The sequence below is a fragment of the Vicugna pacos genome, chromosome 6 (genome assembly GCF_048564905.1).
Source record: "Vicugna pacos chromosome 6, VicPac4, whole genome shotgun sequence".
Lineage (NCBI taxonomy): Eukaryota > Metazoa > Chordata > Mammalia > Artiodactyla > Camelidae > Vicugna > Vicugna pacos.
Window position 1 is genome coordinate 20,101,462 of NC_132992.1, and position 17,539 is coordinate 20,119,000.

The window sequence follows — 17,539 nt, forward strand, 5'->3', positions numbered from 1 at the left end:
AAACGGAAATTTAGATTGTAAACTCAGCCCGGGTTCCATACAGAGCCACGTAGCATGGCTGCCTTACCTCCAAATTACCTGCCACCTGACAGGGCCCATTTCACATCAGCTTCTCTGACTGGTCTCAACTTGTACTGAGGCACCAGGACTGCCCACTATAGATGCTGGGCTGCTGGGACCTGGCTGGCATATTGGGTAGCTGGGAAAATGAATTAACTCACTCAAGCCTCCCAGTGTGATTCCTATGGAACTAAGATTGGCAAATCCACAGAGCGAAAATGTTGTGATGATTTCAGCTCTCACCTAGGGAAAACAAAAATAAGTAAGTAAATAAACTCAGTGCCGTGCGTGCAGTCATATAATCATGATAGACGCTCCAGAGGACTCAGAACCCCCAATCTTGTCCACACTACTCTTAGGAATGCGTGGAAAGGATGCTCTTAAAATCTTTCCCGGAGTTACTAAGGGATAATGATGTGGAAACCACTATGGCCTCTTTACCCAATGCTCCTCTTGCTGAAGCCTATGAAGCAGAAGAAGGCCTAGGAATGAGAATGATTGTGCAGGAAGAGACAGAGGAAGAGGACGAAGGAGCTCAATACATAGCAATTTAAACTTATGAATGAAGAAGGGGAGCTTAGACCATCAAAACTAGTATCCTCCTTGGACTGCCCCAACTGTAAAGACCGAATAATCACATTCTAGAGAGAAGGTAGGTCAGATGTAGGGGAGGACTAGCACACAGACCTCAGGGCAGCTTGGGCACCAACGAAGCATACTGTTACTCTTGCTCCGTGGTTCAGCCTGGGACCCTGGAAAGGGATCTGTAGGTGTGAGACAAACTCTTGTGTAACATTTTTTGTCTGCCCACACCCCGTTTATGCTTTTCTAGACTGTCACTTACAGAAATCCACTGCTTCTTGCCTCCAATCCACTCTTCCACTCCAGAAAGACGTTTATTCTTATATTGAGACAGTTGCTGATAGGCCACAAACTCATTGGTGAAGAACTTGATCCCCACCAACTCAGCCACCATTGGACAGTCTGCCCAGTCTACACCCATCATGAAAACCATGGGCCTTAGGATATAGGAGCAGATGACCTGGGTGAGAGAAAGAGACATCTCAGGAAACGGAAGAACAAATAACACAGGTCAGGAGTCAAGGCCTTTCTCTGAAGCCTTGACTCACCTCCTCCCCCTTCTCCTCCCCATGCTCTCCTAGCTCACTGTGAGTCAGGAAAACATGCACATTTCAAAGACTATTTAAACACAACCTAGAGGGACGGCCCAACAAATGCAATTCTTTACCTGAAAAGTGAGGCCATGTATGTCTACCAGTTCCCCAAGCCAGGAGAGGGCAGCATTGATGAATGCCAACACAGCCAAAAAGGCAATCAGATTGGCTGCTACATTTGCAGCAAGGCCTACGGCATCTGCGGCTCCATTGCTGGCAGCTTCTAAGACATTCCTCTCCTTCCTGTGTTTATTGAGCATAAAGGCAGAGTAATCTCAGCCCCTCAGAGAAGAGCTGTCCTACTGCCCCAGTAGTGCAGGAGTGCGAGAGGAGAGTGCAAGACCAGCTTGAGGGAGGTGATGAGGATTCCTGGTGACCTTTTTGGTGAAGATTACACTGAAGCAGTATCAGATTTAATCATCACGAAATTGCACTGACACCAAGGACAGAGGATAAGGGCATGCCGAAGCTAGAGGCAGGTGGGAGGGTTAAACAAAATTTTAAAAATCAACATGATTAGCTAGAGGCAGAGGTAGACAAGAGGGGATATGGAATCATATTAATCCTTTTCCAGACTTGAAGCCTCTGCCACCAGAGCACCACTCTTTGCTTTTTGTTTTTTGGGGGAGGGGGAGGTAATTAGGCTTATTCATTTATTTTTGAATGGAGGTACTGGGGATTGAACCCAGGAACCAGAGCACTGCTCTTGACTCTGCATCTGACCTCACTATCTCCCAAATCATATGCCTCATTGGACTCACCCACGGGGCAATTTCACCCCCTCCTTATTCTTGAACTTGGACTCCTCCACTTCCGGATATACCAGCTTTGACAAAGCAAGAGCAGAAGGGGCAGCCATCACAGAGGCAGAAATCAAGGATGACGTGTCAATCTGTAAGGCCAGACTTAGGAATAAGCGTCTACAGATCCCAGACGTGGGCTCAACCAGGAGTGATCAAATAGTCTATGCCTACCCCGAAGGATATGAAGGCTCCCAACACAGTGCCTGAGATGGTAGCAAACCCTCCAGTCATCACTGCGTGGATTTCAGAGAGCGTCATGTCTGCAAGGTACGGACGGATGAGCAGAGGTGCCTCTGTCTGCAGATAAGGAGAAGAGGGTCAGATTCAAGAGTGTGCAGCAACTTCACGGCAGAGTGCCCACCCCCGGCCCTGGGTCACACCCCTCCAGTGTGAGTGCCCTTCCAACACTGACCTCTGCTCCTAGGCCCTCCCAGCATCTGGCTGTCACTCTGGCACCTAATCGTATCCTGGCTTGCAGTGTTCTCATGTGTTTTCCTACGTGTTTGTCTCATCTATTTAAAATTTGGAATGCCATAGAAGAGAGATGATGTTTCTTTCCTATGTTCTCAATGGCTAAAACTACATATTTAATGAATGACTTTAGGGAGTACAGTGTACTTACTGAGTACATATTAACTGCTTAAAAAGTACTCATTAAATGAATTGCAAATAGATGATTGAAGTCCAATGTTGATGAAAGAATCAAAAGAAATAGTATTTGTGAAAATGGTATGAAATTATGAAGGCCTGACTATGTAACACCAGTTTATTTAGTTTTTTTCACATCTGAGAACTTTATTGGACACGCCAGGGCCTCGGAGGGCCCAGTGCACTGCCCTGTGGTCCTGGGCAGGCAGGACTGCAGAAGGGTGGTTCCGTCCAACAAGTCTCAGGGCAAACGGTAATCTCATAACCGTCTACCTAAGAGTACTACACAGTTGGGAGATGGAGGGCTGCTCCACAGACGTATGAACAGGTCTATACGAGATGCTGGGGACACTGCTATAAATAAGGCAGAGTTCCTACTCTTAGGATTTTATATTCTAATAGAGGAAACTAAGCTGATTATGGAGAATTTAAGCAAAATGTAGCATGCTATGGTAGAAGTATACACAAGTACTCTATGAACTTTTCAAATATAGTTAATCAGCCTAGAGCCTTAGGAAAGAAAGACCTCAATACTAATTCTTTGTCAGTTTGACAAACCATTGTCCCTAACATTGAGCTGATCAGCCAGTAGCATATACTGAGCACCTACTTCATACACTCAAATGTATCAAACAAGTATTTGGTGTTAGCCCTGAGCAAAGCAAGCTATTGTCTCCTTTGAGACCCTAGAAAACTAAGGTCACAGAGAGAAACCAGAATATAGAAGAAACATCTTTCAAAGCCCCTGAAGGGGGATAAGATTTGGACCAGGACATTTCCTTAAATTCCCATATAAGACTTTGGATCTGTGGTTAAGGATGTACCCATTATATACACCCAGGTAAGTAGTATTAGGTATGAAGGGTGAAAGCAATGAACTGAGTTCCTTTTGGGCTTCTGAGTTTTCTTTCAGCAGAGTAATTGGCTGCCTATACAGTCTTCATTTATTTGACTTTTCAGAAAGAAAGCCTACGTTTCTCAACCTGTTTTCTGCCACATTGTGTTCCACAGAGAAAAGAAGATCAGAAGGCTTCATGTGCTTACCATACCCACAAAGATGTTTCCTGTCACAGCCAGGGTCTCTGTGGCGGTGGTGCCCATGGTGATTTGCAAAAACCAGGCAATCTAAAGGGATACAAAGACCCAAACCAATAACATTAGCAGGAATCTTGGAGAGTATCCAGCAAAGCCCCTCCATTTTACTGGTTGGAAACTAAGGCCTAGAGAAGTAGAGTGACAAGCCCGAGGCCCCAGAGCAAGTTACAAACAGTGCCTGGACCAGAACTCAGGACTCTTGGCTTCCAGAAAAAGTAGATTAAAACTCAATATGAAACGGTAGTCCAGCCCATTTTCTCTCTTTGCTCTGCCCGTCAGCCTGCCTGGGGCCTGGTCCTGACCATCTGATATCAGGCATACTGATAGAGTTTGTCTTTTCACATTAGTTCTAATGCTCTACATCCTACCTATGAGCGTTTTTCCAAAATAAATGTCATCTTCGCACCTCCTGACAGATCCCGTGATCAACTCCCACCTCCTGACTGTGTAGAGGAATGACTCACCTTCTGAACTATCCACTGCATAAGGCCCAGGTAGTAGAGAATGGACATCACACATCCAAAGAAAAGGATGATCGGTAAGGACTATAAGAGAATGACAGGGCAACCGGTGAGATAGTACCCTGAATGTGCTTGTGTCCATGAGCAGACAGTACTTTAGGACTCCAAGTTAAGTTCTCAGCACCCTAAGTGCAGCTGATTCAGTGTAGACACTCAGTGGACACTTAAACATAAGCTAATAGTTAAGGAATAAATTTTAAATGTATTGCAAATCTATTATGCCATGGGTACTAAGTCACAAGGAGATGTTTTCTGAGCCTTCCTCTCCCACCCTATTTCATTCCAGTTTCAGTATGATAATGATCAAAGGGCAAGAGAGTAATGCTGTTTCCTCTACTGATGGGATCAAATCTTCTTAGGGTTAAATTCGCATATACACTGGCTGATCTCTTGGAAACACAATTTCGTCATCTTCTTCCCCCCCCAACACCGACCCTCATTCCTGCCCACCTGACCTGAAAAGCAAAGACATCCTTGATCAGCATATCCCCAAAGACAAAACTGGAGCCAGCCACAGTATAGTTGAGGAAAATCTGAAAGAAAAAAAATAGAGAACAAGAGTAAAGCCAGGAAAGACACAGGGAAGATGGGATCAGCCTCATGTACGATTAGGACCTATTGCTGATACTAGGGTTGGCCTCCCTTTGACAGCATGGGGGCAGGCTATGTCCCTGTGAGCTACTCACTGAATGACAGAGGACTCAGCAGTTCAGTTCTCTTTATTCGTCTGCTTCATTGTACCCCAGTATATTCTCTCCTCTCCCACCAGATCTCCCACCACTGTCATAAACAAGACACAGCCTGATCTTCCCATTCTTTCACCCAACCTCCTTTTTCTAGGGTTTCAAAAGAGCAGAGCCCTCACATTCAATTTCTCATACCTGAATCTGATCTCCCAGCCATTGAAATGCAATAAATCCAGGATCAGTTCTGATGACCAAGATCCCAAAGACAAACTGAAGACCCAGGCCCCAAAGCACTGCCCTCCAGGACACCTGGGACCAAGAAGAATGTTATTCCAGTGTGAGTTCTGAACTCAACTTGCTCATTACCTGGCTGGAGTTTTAAACATGGATACATGTACTCTGGAACCAACCTAGGATGTTAACAGTAAATCCGGGGTAAGATGAAGTAGGGAATGGGGAAAATACAGCAGTAATACACAAAGAGCCACATGTGTCCATAGCGTTTTTAAAACTATGTCTACAGGTTAGATCTCACACACAGACACACACACACATGCATATAAAAGCATCATAAACCAATACTTTAATATTACTATATGCAATGCAAGTTGATTCTCTATTATATTCTATTTTCTTTCTTTCCTTCTTTTCCTTTCTTTCCCCTTTTATTTTGTATGTTTGTTTTTCCTTTAACACAGGCCTAGATCCACAGAATTGATACCAAGTCTCATTAATGGATCACAACCTACAGTTTGAAAATAAGTGGTCTAGTACCTCTTAGAACCTTAACCTTCTTCATTTAGGAGTAAAACTGTCAAAGGGGCAAATCCCAAAGTTTGTTAAGAACTTAATCCTATGACTTTGTAATCAATACTGGCCACATGCACTTTGTAATTAGTAACACATGGTCCTTGGCTATGTATTACTATGTTACCCCGCATACTCAAAACTCACTGCACTGTGGTGTTTGGAGCAGGCAAAGAGGATGAGGACGAACATGCAGATTCCTGCGAAGGAGATCAGCTGCTCCGGCCTTTGGGCTGTGTCTAGAGCCAGCCACAGGATAAGGCCAATCAAGGCGACTCCTGCGAACACCCTGGAGAGGGAATTTCAAGACCACGTCATCAACTCAGTGACTGAATAACAAGTAATTAACTTTACCTCTAAAAAAGAGAAATTCACTGCAAGGATAAATGAAACAACTCAATAGATTAGACACAGAGACATATCTTGAGAATCATTCATCTGGTGGTTTCGTAGCTACCACCTTTCCCCAAAATCTTTTGCTCACAGAATGAAGCTGAAAGAGTCTAATCTGAGGACACAAGTCACATGACTTCTTTTTCCTCAAGTTCTCATATCGGTAAGATGTGATATAAAGACTTATTCTTTAAGATTGTTCTAATGCATAACCAAAATACTTTTTTAAAAAGGAGGAAAAAGTTCCCCACGGATCTCTACCCAATTTCCAACCACTCCAAGGGTGAGAGTAAAGGCTAAGCCACAAATCAGCGACTTATGCCTTGTGGCCCCTTGATGTACCAAACGTGCTTGATCAGTACGCAGGCTGGTCTCCTCATGTCTGAGTGTTGGAGTCACTTCAGGTCAATGGAAAAGAATTAGAAGGAAAAATCACAGATTAGAAACAAAACAAAAAGAGCACGTTGTCCATTGAGATACCTGAGGAACAACCACCACCAAATGGGTTACATGTCAAGGCTGAATTTTGGAGCTGTGCTCTCTGTGAACTCATCTCACCTAAAGTGAACTAAATGTGGCTTCCAGAACCCATCCTGCTAATGAATAAAGTCCTTAAGCTCTCTCGCTCCAGTGTCAAATAAATCAACGATCCAAAATTCAGGCTGCAATCTGGGCTGTTTTTCCAAATGACTGCTGTTGCAAACATTCTTAGCAGTTATTTTCTGTGCATCCACTGGAGACTAGGCAGAAAAGAGGAACATATAGAGAGTCTGAACATTATTCTCTCACCCCAGGCCTGTAATTGTAGGACACGCACGTGCTACAGTTAGACAGGCCATGGCTCCTGTAGCCTCCAGCACTGAACAGTAAATTTGCTCCTCAAACTCTAGAGAATTATACGACTCAGTGGGTGTAGGAAGCCTGGAGGATTAGAGGGAAAAAAGCCTGCCTGGGAAACTAAGGGAGAAACACATGGCCACCAAATCAATTTGACAGTTTAATGCAGCTGTGAGCCTCTTTGTCTTGACTACTTCATTGAAGAGCAGCACAGTTCTCATTTCTGACATCAGCCCTGACAATACACAGACCGAAACTCTTCTCTGAAACTTAACCCCTCCCGCCCCCTAGCAATGTTGAGACACGTGGCTTCAAGAAACTGGACTGAAGTTCAATGCTCAGTGGCTTGTTGCTATTTGCTCTCTGAGACTTCGTTTTATGAAGGAGAGGCGAGGGTCTGAGAGAGAGCTCAGGAACCGTCAAAGGAGGAAAAGAGAAGTGAGTTGGGGCTTGGGACAAGCTGTGGGACCAGGGATACAGCAATTCTTATCTTACTTACCATTTCATCCAAAGCTTCAGGCGGGAGTTTTTAAGGGGCTTCAGACATCTTGTTAATTTTTCACCAAAGATCTTTTTCAGAAAGCGGTGAACCAGGACCAAGAGCACCAAACAGGTGAGGACGAACAAGGCCAGTGCCCTCTGGAAATTTAAGATGCAAGCTGCCAGGAAGTAGGCAGCATAAGCTAAAAAGAGGAAGTACAGAGTGAGGATCAGCAAGGCAGAGCCCTAAGGAACAAATGAGGGTCTAGTCATGAATGTCTGGGACTTAAGGCAAGAAAAACCCTCCAGAGAGCTTGTCACCCAGCCCGAGTTGTCGGACTGAGCTGCAGTTCTCAAGGCCAGGACAGATCGCTAAGTCCTTTCTTGAGGGATCCCACAGAGAGACCAACTTGGTCTGAATACTGTGTACTATCACTTGTCCTTGATGAAATCTCATTCCCTTCTATTTGATCTGATATCCTCTTTCTATCCCTTGGAGTGGATTTGACCAGCATATACTATTATACTATTAAAAAGTCATCTTTCTCAAAACTGTATAACCCCAGTCATTTTAATCTTTCCTCTTGAGGAAAGGCATGTAAACAAGGCTACCACTAGGAAGTACAGCTGAGACGGGCTTAGACCCGGGACCGTGGGCTACGATGCTTGCACCGGAACCCAGCAACAGAATACAGAGAAACTATAAAGGACTGAAAATAACTGTGTGAAGTGTCGGGAGCAGAAGCAGGGTACTGCGCATGATCCCTGCACACAGCACCACCAAGAGGGTGGGCAGACCACCTAAGCCACCCCTCCAGCTCAACTCTCAGGTCTGTCCCCACCCTCACCCCATTTAAGGGACCAGCTTGCCCCGGCTCAGGGAGCGAGCAAAGGAGCCTGTTACTTATTTCAGTCCCTCGTGCTGCAGCATGAGTCCCAATAAAGCCTTGCCTGAATTTCTTGTCTGGCCTTTTACCAATTTCTATTGATTAAGGAGGCCAAGAACCCTAGTTGGTAACACAGCCATACAGTCCTCATTCCATGGCTCCTTGACTTACCCCAAAGATAATTTTTATTCTCACCAACCCAGCTGCCTCTAATATTGACATCAAAGTCTCATACATCACTGGCAGTGTATTTTAAATAGAGGTTTGCCATCTTTTAAAAATATTTTACATCACTGATCTTACTAGTAAACCAGAAAATAAGTAACATTTACTACAGGCTTCTTTCATAAAGACTACAAGAACCATGCCCCACCTCTAATACAAGACACTAAAAAAAGAGATTAGCCCAGATTCTCTGAAATATTTAAGTCTATCAAATAGTACATTTTGAAAAACAGCTTATTCTCAGATTTTACTTATTTCTAGAAGTGCAACTCTATAAATTATATTTCACCTACAAGTAATTAAGATCTATACATCAACTAGCCCTTCAGATCCATTTGTGAGTAAAGTTGCTTTCCATCTAGTAATGGTCTTGACACAAGGCCACACTTCTAAAGCGACTGTCTCTCACTTCCATGAATTCATTCTCAATACCTTACCCAGACACAACAGGCTCAGCAGGATCTTCTTGAACAAGCCAGCATGTGCTCTGCAGAAACTTCTTGCCCTCATGAAATGTCGTAGGCTCTTCCTGATGAGAATCCAGAAGTTAACATACAAAAATCACTCCATCCCATTTGTACCGATTCCCAGAACTGAGATTGCCTGGCCTGAGGAGGAATTTTCTCTTACTGAGGAAAACTATTCATCCAAGAGAAGTTAGGTAGTATTCCAGCAATGCCAAAAAGGCCAGGTCAACCTTGCCAATGCGCAGTAGGTCAGAACACTCCTACCCAACCTGGACTAGCCATATCCTCAGTAATCTCCTATCACAGAAGTGAACACTGGCTGCCTCGGGGAGAATCTCCTGGGACCTCCTCCTTCCTTGTTCCAAGACAAAGGATTGCTCAGCTTCCAGATTCAGAAAACACCTACTCTTCTGAGAACAACTTTGCCCATTCCTCCCTAGAAACTACACAAACCCATAACCCTGAACAGTCAATGAGATGTGCACTGACAGACCAGAAGGCAAACACTACCACCTTCAAGAATCCCCTGGTGGGAGGGCCTAAGAGAAGATGCCCAGCAAGTAGAATTATTCCAGTTTAATTTAACAAACATTCATATAGTGCCTTCTATGTGCTGGGCTCTTTCTAAGAAGTTTACAAATAGTAACTCATTGACTCCTTAAAAGAACTCTTGTTGGAGAGGGTATAGCTCAGGGGTGGAGTGTGTGCTTAGCATCCCCAGTACTTCCATTAAAAAAGAAAGAAAGAAACCCAATTACCGCTCCTCACATCAAAAAAACAAAAAACTAAAAACAAAAAACTAAAAAACGCCCAAAAAACTCTTGAGGTGTTTACTATTATCATTCCCATGCTACAGATGTGGAAACTGGAAAACAGAGAAGCTAAGTACCTTTCCCAAGGTAGTGGAAGTTGTAAGGAGCATAGACAGAATGTAAACTCGGGCAGCCTGGCTTCAGAATCTGAGCTCTTAACCATCGTCCTATGCTGCTTCTTACCTAGACCCCAGGCTCACCTGTCTCTGCCATTCCTAAATACCCTCAGCACACCGCAGTCACATGAGCAAAAAGCTCTAATTCCCAAACTCTTAGAAGCTCCAAAGAAGATAAGCCCGTAAGAAGGCCCCAGTTGGCCATCACGCTGAGGCACGGCAGCTTAGCCAGGGCTGGGACCAGCCACCAGCTCCAAACGCCCTGCGGACTTGGTTCGCAGCTTTCCATGGCTCTTTCTCCATTGCCATCTCCCCCATCTAACAGACTCCCTCTCCTTTATACACAGCTTTCCTTTTCACTCCTTTCTCCTTCTTCTCATTCTTTCTTCAGGGAGCCCAACCCTGTGTTAGCTGAGTAGAGTACGTATAATCAGATATAGGTGATCTGGGGGAAAACAATCTTTATCACCACCTGATGGTATCAATTCAAGAGGATGCCTTAGAACCTCAGGAACTCTGCTACATTTCCACACTTAACAGAGAAAGTAGTGAGTAAAAAGGATTGCTCAGAGGTGTCAGTGTGCCTGACAGATGTCAATATCTTTGGAATATCATCCTGGATTTAATTTAATTCCAATCCTAGAATTCCCATGTGTGCCAGATATCTCTGGTTTTCTCCCCCAGATCCACTCTCCACCTTGCTTTGTGCCCTGGGAGTCTATTCCATGTGGACCACATTAATGGGCTTCCATGACCCTCTGGATTACCTAGTTGGGTTCTACCAGGGGGACCCAGAAGGAGATCAGAGTGCATGAAAAGACTGAGGTTAGCATACTGAGGAGGTCTTCCTTATCTGACTCTCCTTCTGGGTTCTCTTATATCTTGCCCCTTTGGGCCCAAGAATAGCAACTGTTCACTGCTTCTAGCCTCAGTTCCTTGCATTATCATTTCTTGTGATTCCACTATATCTTGCACACATCTTTGTCATGGTCTATCTGTAAATAAACCCTCCTTTAATTGTCCTAACTTAAGTATGCCATCTGTTTCCTGTTAGAACCCAAACTGATACACTAGGTGAAGCTGATTTAAAATTATACCCAGTCAAATACCAGTTCAGCAAGGCCATTGCAAAATGGAGAGGGCATGCACTAGTCTAAGAATAAATGTAAACCACATACTTAGAAAAGGTTTCTGCCATCACCTCATGACCACATTGGACCATTTCCTAGGAAGTAAAGTTCTGTGGGTACTACCAGGAGTCAGTGAAGAACACTCATTTCTGCAAAACCCATTAACAACCTGATCCAAGAATATCAATTTAGAACTGGACCTCTGTTTCAAAAAAAATTTTTAAAGCCAGAAGGAACATTCCAGAGGAAAAGAGAAAGCAAGTTCTCAGACCCTCTTAAACCAACTGAGAAGCAGTGCACAGACGTGTGTGCGTAAGTGTTTATGATCCTGGTGTCGTGCTTGGCCCAGGATATTGCTAACACAACTAAACTCATTACTTTACATAATAGTTCAATTTGAGGGTTAGTAACTGTGTTATATCCAAGAGCTGAATTGTGAAAAATATCTCCCTGGTAGATGGTGACACTTGATATCTTGCCCATAACTTGCTGTGATGTCTGTACTCACTAATAAATTCTCCAGGTATGTGTATGGGAGGCTTTCCAGAGGCTAATAATAACCCTCTCACTTACATGCTTCCTGCCTCAGCCTCAAGTGACAGGGTAAGGATGGTGGGTGGGACTAGCTGAACATAGCATTAGAGGGCACAGTAGGTCAGGCCTAGCAGCAAGGGTATTTGTGCATTTTCGCAGTGACCCTTTCCACAAGATGTAGAAACTCCCCTAACTAAGGGAGACAGAGATATGGGAATCCCCAGGGTCTAGGGTACTATCCCTTAGCAGTCAGAGTGGAAGGCTTAGGACAGCTTGCAAAAAATTCCATCTCCAGTGATGGTTGACAGTGGGGCTCTGAGTGAATCTTTGCTTGCTCTAGCTTGAAGTCAGAACTAGAGCAAAGGAAATGGGTCAACTCAGTACCAAATGATGGTCTGAGTAAAGGGCAAGGGCCTCAAAATAGAAGTGACCAGAATTTTTTCAAGGAGTCCAAAAGTTTAGTTTATATGATAAAGTTTGATGATAGCATAAAAAGAACTGGTCAGTGGGTACTGTACCGGGTACCACTTTGCCAGATTCAAAGTTGTGTTTACAACTGGCTTAAAACTGGATGGGCAAGGGTTTCTGGGTAGTGTTGTATAGGGACTCAAGAGCAGTTACCAAGAGTATCCAAGGGAGAATGGTGACTGAGAAGCAAAAAGGTTATTAATAAACCAAAGTGGAAAGCCAAATAAGAGTTGGAAAACCGGGGAAGGCAAGAGGAAGGTCTCTCAGATGGAGGCCAGCAAACCTATACTGGAGGCAGAGGCTCTGTGCACCTGGGGATGACTGGTTCTGAGAGCTACCAGCCCAGGTAGAGTGCAAAAGGAACCTAAACCAGAAGACAGCCAGGTGTTTAACTGCTGAGTTGTGATGGATGTGTTGCCTTGGAAAAGAACTCTCCCTCCACACAGTACTCAAATCTCTGCTTGCTGTGCAATAAAAAAATGTCAGTGTCTTACTCACACTAAAAGTAGAGACTCAACTCCTAAGGTCCACAAAAACAAGAGGGACCTAGGTGATGGGATTTCCACCTGGCCCTTCTGCCCAGCCTCAACTTCTTCCTTCCAGAACTCTTATCCCTCCAAGTTCAGCAGGGGTTCTGAAAAGCAGTAGAGTCTTCCCAGGCAAGGCTCTCTCTCATTAGAGAGAGTCATGACTCTTCCAGCAATGGCCTTTTTGGGCCAGCACTTTAGTTTCATTGTTAGCAAAACTTTCTCCAGGTTTCTAGTACATGATTAATGCCCATCGTGGAATTCCTATGCTGGTATGATTTGTCTCTATTTACACCTTCTTTTAATGATTTCAATAGGAATTTGAGGACAAAGGAACTCTGGCTCACTCAGCTGTTGATTGCAGGCTCAGACCCTAATGAGAAAAAGAAATGGAGCAGGTGGGAACAGGAGTGCCCAGCAAGAATAGGCTGCCTAAAATTCTTCACTCAGGACTTGCACTGACATGCAACTTAGGCCCAAGATGCCCTTCCAGGCCTCCCTCCCCGTAACTTGTGCAGTTTACATCCACCAACCTATCTTTCCATCCCCACCAGTCCCTGCCAGGCTCACCACCATCCTCCCAGGAAGTCAGAACAGTCGCTCTGACAGGGCAGCAAGAATAAACAGCAGACTTAGTAGGGGCAGTTGGAGAGCAAAGAGGAAAAGTGAAAAAGAGAAATGACCTTTAAGAAGGAGGAGAGGTCGGGAGGGGCAGGAGGGGACAGACTGGGATTTCAAAATTTGTAGATACAGACAGGCATATGTAGAATAGATAAACAAGATTATATGGTATAGCACAGGGAAATATATACAAGCTCTTGTGGAAGCTCACAGTGAAAAAATACGTGACAATGAATATATGTATGTTCAGTGTAACTGAAAAATTGTGCTCTACACTGGAATTTGACACAACATTGTAAACTGACTATAACTCAATAAAAAATGTTTTTAAAAAAAGGAGGAGAGGTCAATGACATTCAATGCTGTGTAACATCAGGTAGCATGGCAAATGAGAAGATGGCAGTGAAGAGGTGACTGGTTCTCTTCAAAAGAGCTGTTTACACGGGAGTGGCTGGGTGAAAATGGAACTGCAGGCAATTGAGTGAGTGTGAGCATATGTGGACAACTTTTTCAAAAAGTTTGCCTCTGAAGAAAAGAGAGCCCAGATACTATTTATTAAGCACTTTTTTTTTAACCAGGTACTGAGAGAACTCATCAATCATCCTCCCCTAAAACCACAAGGTTAGTATTTATAAGCAAGGAAACTGAGCCTGCCTACAGGTGGCAGAATTAGGATTTAAAACCCAGATCTCTCCATTACTCCATGTGGCTTCTAATTAGAGATTAAGACTAGAATTCCAGAGGGACAATTCCAGAATTCCAAAGTAATGATTGCTAAGAGAGTAGAGAAGGAGCAGGTCACCTATGTCTGTGAATGTCCAAGAAGCTCTCACAAAGAAAAGGACAGATGAACTGATCTGAAAGGTAAAGGGGAAGGCATTTGCCAAGGGGATAAGTTGCAGGGAGTTGGAACAAAGGGCTGAGACATCTCTAGAAGAGGAAAAGCACACTTGAGTGAGCCTAGCATTTTGAAAGAACAGTATGATTTACTGTCCCTGAGAAGTGGGGAGCATGTGGACAGAGGGTGGAAAGATTGTAAAGAAAACAGAAGCCAGGTCATTTAGATTGTTTATCATGCTAATGAATTTCAGTTTTATCTTGTAGGAAGCAGAGAGCCATTGAAGAATTTAAGCAAGGCAATTACATGAGCAGATATGTATTTTAGAAAGATTACTCTAGAGGCCATGGGGTGGGTGATGGGCTGGGAGCCAGTGAGGGAGCACCTGAGGGTACAGGAGAGGACTGAAATGAGGGTGAATGGCATAGATGTTTGAGAGAGGAGATCAACATCAAGCGATGTTGCACAATGAGGCTCCTGCCATGAGTGCCTCAGTCAGGGTGATAACATTCACCAAAATAGAGATACAGGAGGAAGAACAGATCTGAGGAGGAAATGTGAGTTTATTTATCTTTGTGTGCCTAGAGCCCAGCCTAGGGCCTGACTTACTAGGAAAGCATCAAATCTAGGCTGTCAGGAGTTTGGTTTTAATGTTTTATTTGAAGTAGGTATGTGACATATAGGTGGCGATGTTTGCTCAGTGGTTAGCTATAGAGGTCAGAAGCTTAGAACAGAGGTGCAGGCTTCAGACGTGGCTTTATGCATCAAGACATTAAGTGTAAGAGTGAGAAGAGAAGACAAATGATAGACTGCAGAAAACAAGACAAGAAAGAACATCCAGAAAGGTAGGAGAATGAGGAGAGTGTAGTCTCATTAAAATTAATAAAAGAGTTTCCAGAAAGAAAGGGCCAGAAGAGTCATCTTGGGCAGAGATGTCCAATGAAAGTGTGTGTACATGGGACTTGGTAAGTAGGTTTTCATTGCTCAACTGAGTAAAAGAATTTCAGCTGAGCAGTGATGGTGAAAAGAAGATTGATCTGGGCTGAGAAGTGAATGGGGAGGTTAGAAAACATAAACAGCAACTAAATCCCATGTTTCCAAGAAACTTGGCCATGAAGGAAAAAGACAGCACAAGTGTGAGGTAAAGTTGATTTCTGTATTTGTTTATTATAAGAAGAAAGAAGAGGGAGGGTATAGCCCAGTGGTAGAATGCATGCTTAGCATGCACATGGTCCTGGGTTCAATTCCCAGTACCTCCATTAAAAACAACAACAACAAAAAAGGAACTTAAGTACACTTATGACTGGGGGAGGGTCTAATGGACAAGGAGTAATTGAAGAGGTTAGGGAAAAAAGGCCCTGTACAAGGGGGTGGATAAGGATAGCATTAAAAAAATACGACATCAACAAGAGAAAGGACAAAAACCACATGATCATCTCAATCGATGCAGAAAAAGCATTTGATAAAATTCAACACCCATGTATGATAAAAACTCTCGCCAAAGTGGGTATAGAGGGAACATATCTCAACATAATAAAAGCTATATATGACAAAAAAAAATACGAAAAGAGGTTAGCTTCAGACTCAGGGAGAGTAGGCCTTCTGATAAAGGAGAGGGAAAGAAGGATTCATGCAGGTGCAGGTACATGTAAGTTGGAGCATATCGGAAGATACATTGAGTTGGAACAATGTTATTTTTGTTTAATGTTTAAAAATAATAACATTGTAGTATGGTGTTTGTAACATAAGTAGAAGTAAAATGTATAAACATAAATAGCAGTAATATAAAGGCTGGAAGGGGACATACAGAAGTACACTATTACAAGGTTCTTATACTATATGTGAAGGGGTATAATACCACTTGAAAGCAGACTTGATAAGTTGATACATATATTACAAACTCTAAAGTAACCACGAATATAGTAAAACAAAGAGTGATGGCTAATAAGCCAACAAAGGAGACAAAATGGAATCATTTAAAAATATTCAATTTATCTGAAAGAAGGCATAAAAAGAGGAAAGGACATCAAAGAGAAAAGGCATTTAAAAAAACGGAACAATGGGAAGACATCTTGTTTTTACGGATCAGAAGAATTAATATTGTTATCATGTCCATACAACCCAAAGCCATCTAAGATTCAATGCAATCCCCATCAAAATACCAATGGCATTCTCCACGGAAATAGTAAAAACAATCCTAAAATTTATATGAAACCACGAAAGACTGTAAATAGCCGAAGAAATCCTGAAGAAAAAGAACAAAGCTGGAGGTATCACACTTCCTGATTTCAAGCTATACTGCCATGTGTACATCTTAAACTTGCACAATGTTATATGTTAAATATATTTCAAATTTTAAAATTATGTTTACTTGCAATCCAGAGATTAGAGGAAGAATCTGGGTAAACAGTTGAGCTAAATTCTTACTGATTGTAAATTGGGCCTTCACATTTTATTTTCTCTGGTTTTGCTTTGTGGAACCAAGAGTGACAAATGAAATAATAAATGTGTCCCAAATCCTAATTATATTGTTAAGAAAATTTTCATAAAATTAGAAGCATGGGGTAACTATAATTGATGAGAGAAATGTAATATTTAGTAACCACTGAAAAGACAACCTATTCTTAATGGATGACTAGGAAAATTAATTAACAGTGGGAGAAATAAATTTGATATGTTGGAGAAAAAAAGGACAGTGGAGACAAATAGAAACAAATAAATAGCAAGATGGTAGATTTAAATCACTAAATGCAAATGGCCTAAATACCTCAATTAAAAAGCAGAGACTGGCAGACTGGCTTAAAAAAGCATGAGGAAGACTGTTATTTTTCTGAGAGAAAGGGAGAAAAAAAGAGGACAAAGACAAAGCAAATTCTAAGATAATATTATAAGTGATTTTGCCATGATGAATGAGGGTGTTAGTCACAAAATACTTACCCTTCTTAGAAAGGAACAATATTGGACTATATACCAATTATCAGTGGAAATTGGAATGGGTAGAAAAAGTGGGATTGAGAATTTGAGAAAAGAAATTTTTCTTAAAGCAACTACTAAAGGGAAATACACTGGTGAGTCCACCAATAATGAGGTGAAGTGTCAACCACTGAAGAAGGTTCAGGCAGTCCAGTTTGGGGCCAAAGTTCCACTTAATTGTTATAAGTTATGATGACTTAACTGGGCTCTACAAGAAGTCTAGGCCTATCTGAACAGAAAGTATCGCTGAAATTCAGCAAGGTTTAAGGCAACATTGATCTTGTACATGATCGTTATCCTTTTTCTCAGTAATTAGCTTGAATAAAAAAACCATTCATGTAAATGTAAATTTCAATATGACCCAACTCTTCATTTCTGGAGTCAAGAACCAGAAGAAATCGTATTTAGAAGACAAACTGGGAAAAAGTGCACGACT

General features: G+C 42.7%; 1 protein-coding gene across 3 annotated transcripts in view; it reads right to left on the reverse strand.

Annotated features, from left to right (window-relative positions):
• The window catches only part of SLC28A2 (solute carrier family 28 member 2), a 59,295-nt gene that overhangs the window by 5,457 nt on the left and 36,299 nt on the right, over positions 1 to 17,539 (reverse strand). For 2 of the 3 annotated variants that reach the window (XM_072962508.1, XM_072962509.1), the window contains 12 exons: positions 9,055 to 9,146; positions 7,525 to 7,708; positions 5,943 to 6,084; positions 5,184 to 5,297; positions 4,758 to 4,835; positions 4,246 to 4,326; positions 3,731 to 3,811; positions 2,210 to 2,335; positions 1,997 to 2,127; positions 1,310 to 1,478; positions 905 to 1,102; positions 222 to 303 (listed from right to left, as the gene is read on the reverse strand). In XM_072962508.1, coding sequence (XP_072818609.1) covers positions 222 to 303; positions 905 to 1,102; positions 1,310 to 1,478; positions 1,997 to 2,127; positions 2,210 to 2,335; positions 3,731 to 3,811; positions 4,246 to 4,326; positions 4,758 to 4,835; positions 5,184 to 5,297; positions 5,943 to 6,084; positions 7,525 to 7,708; positions 9,055 to 9,146 — 1,478 coding nt within the window. Of the gene's footprint in view, positions 1 to 67; positions 304 to 904; positions 1,103 to 1,309; positions 1,479 to 1,996; positions 2,128 to 2,209; positions 2,336 to 3,730; positions 3,812 to 4,245; positions 4,327 to 4,757; positions 4,836 to 5,183; positions 5,298 to 5,942; positions 6,085 to 7,524; positions 7,709 to 9,054; positions 9,147 to 17,539 lie in introns of all 3 variants that reach the window. The other variant, XR_012073338.1, reaches the window with a different exon arrangement.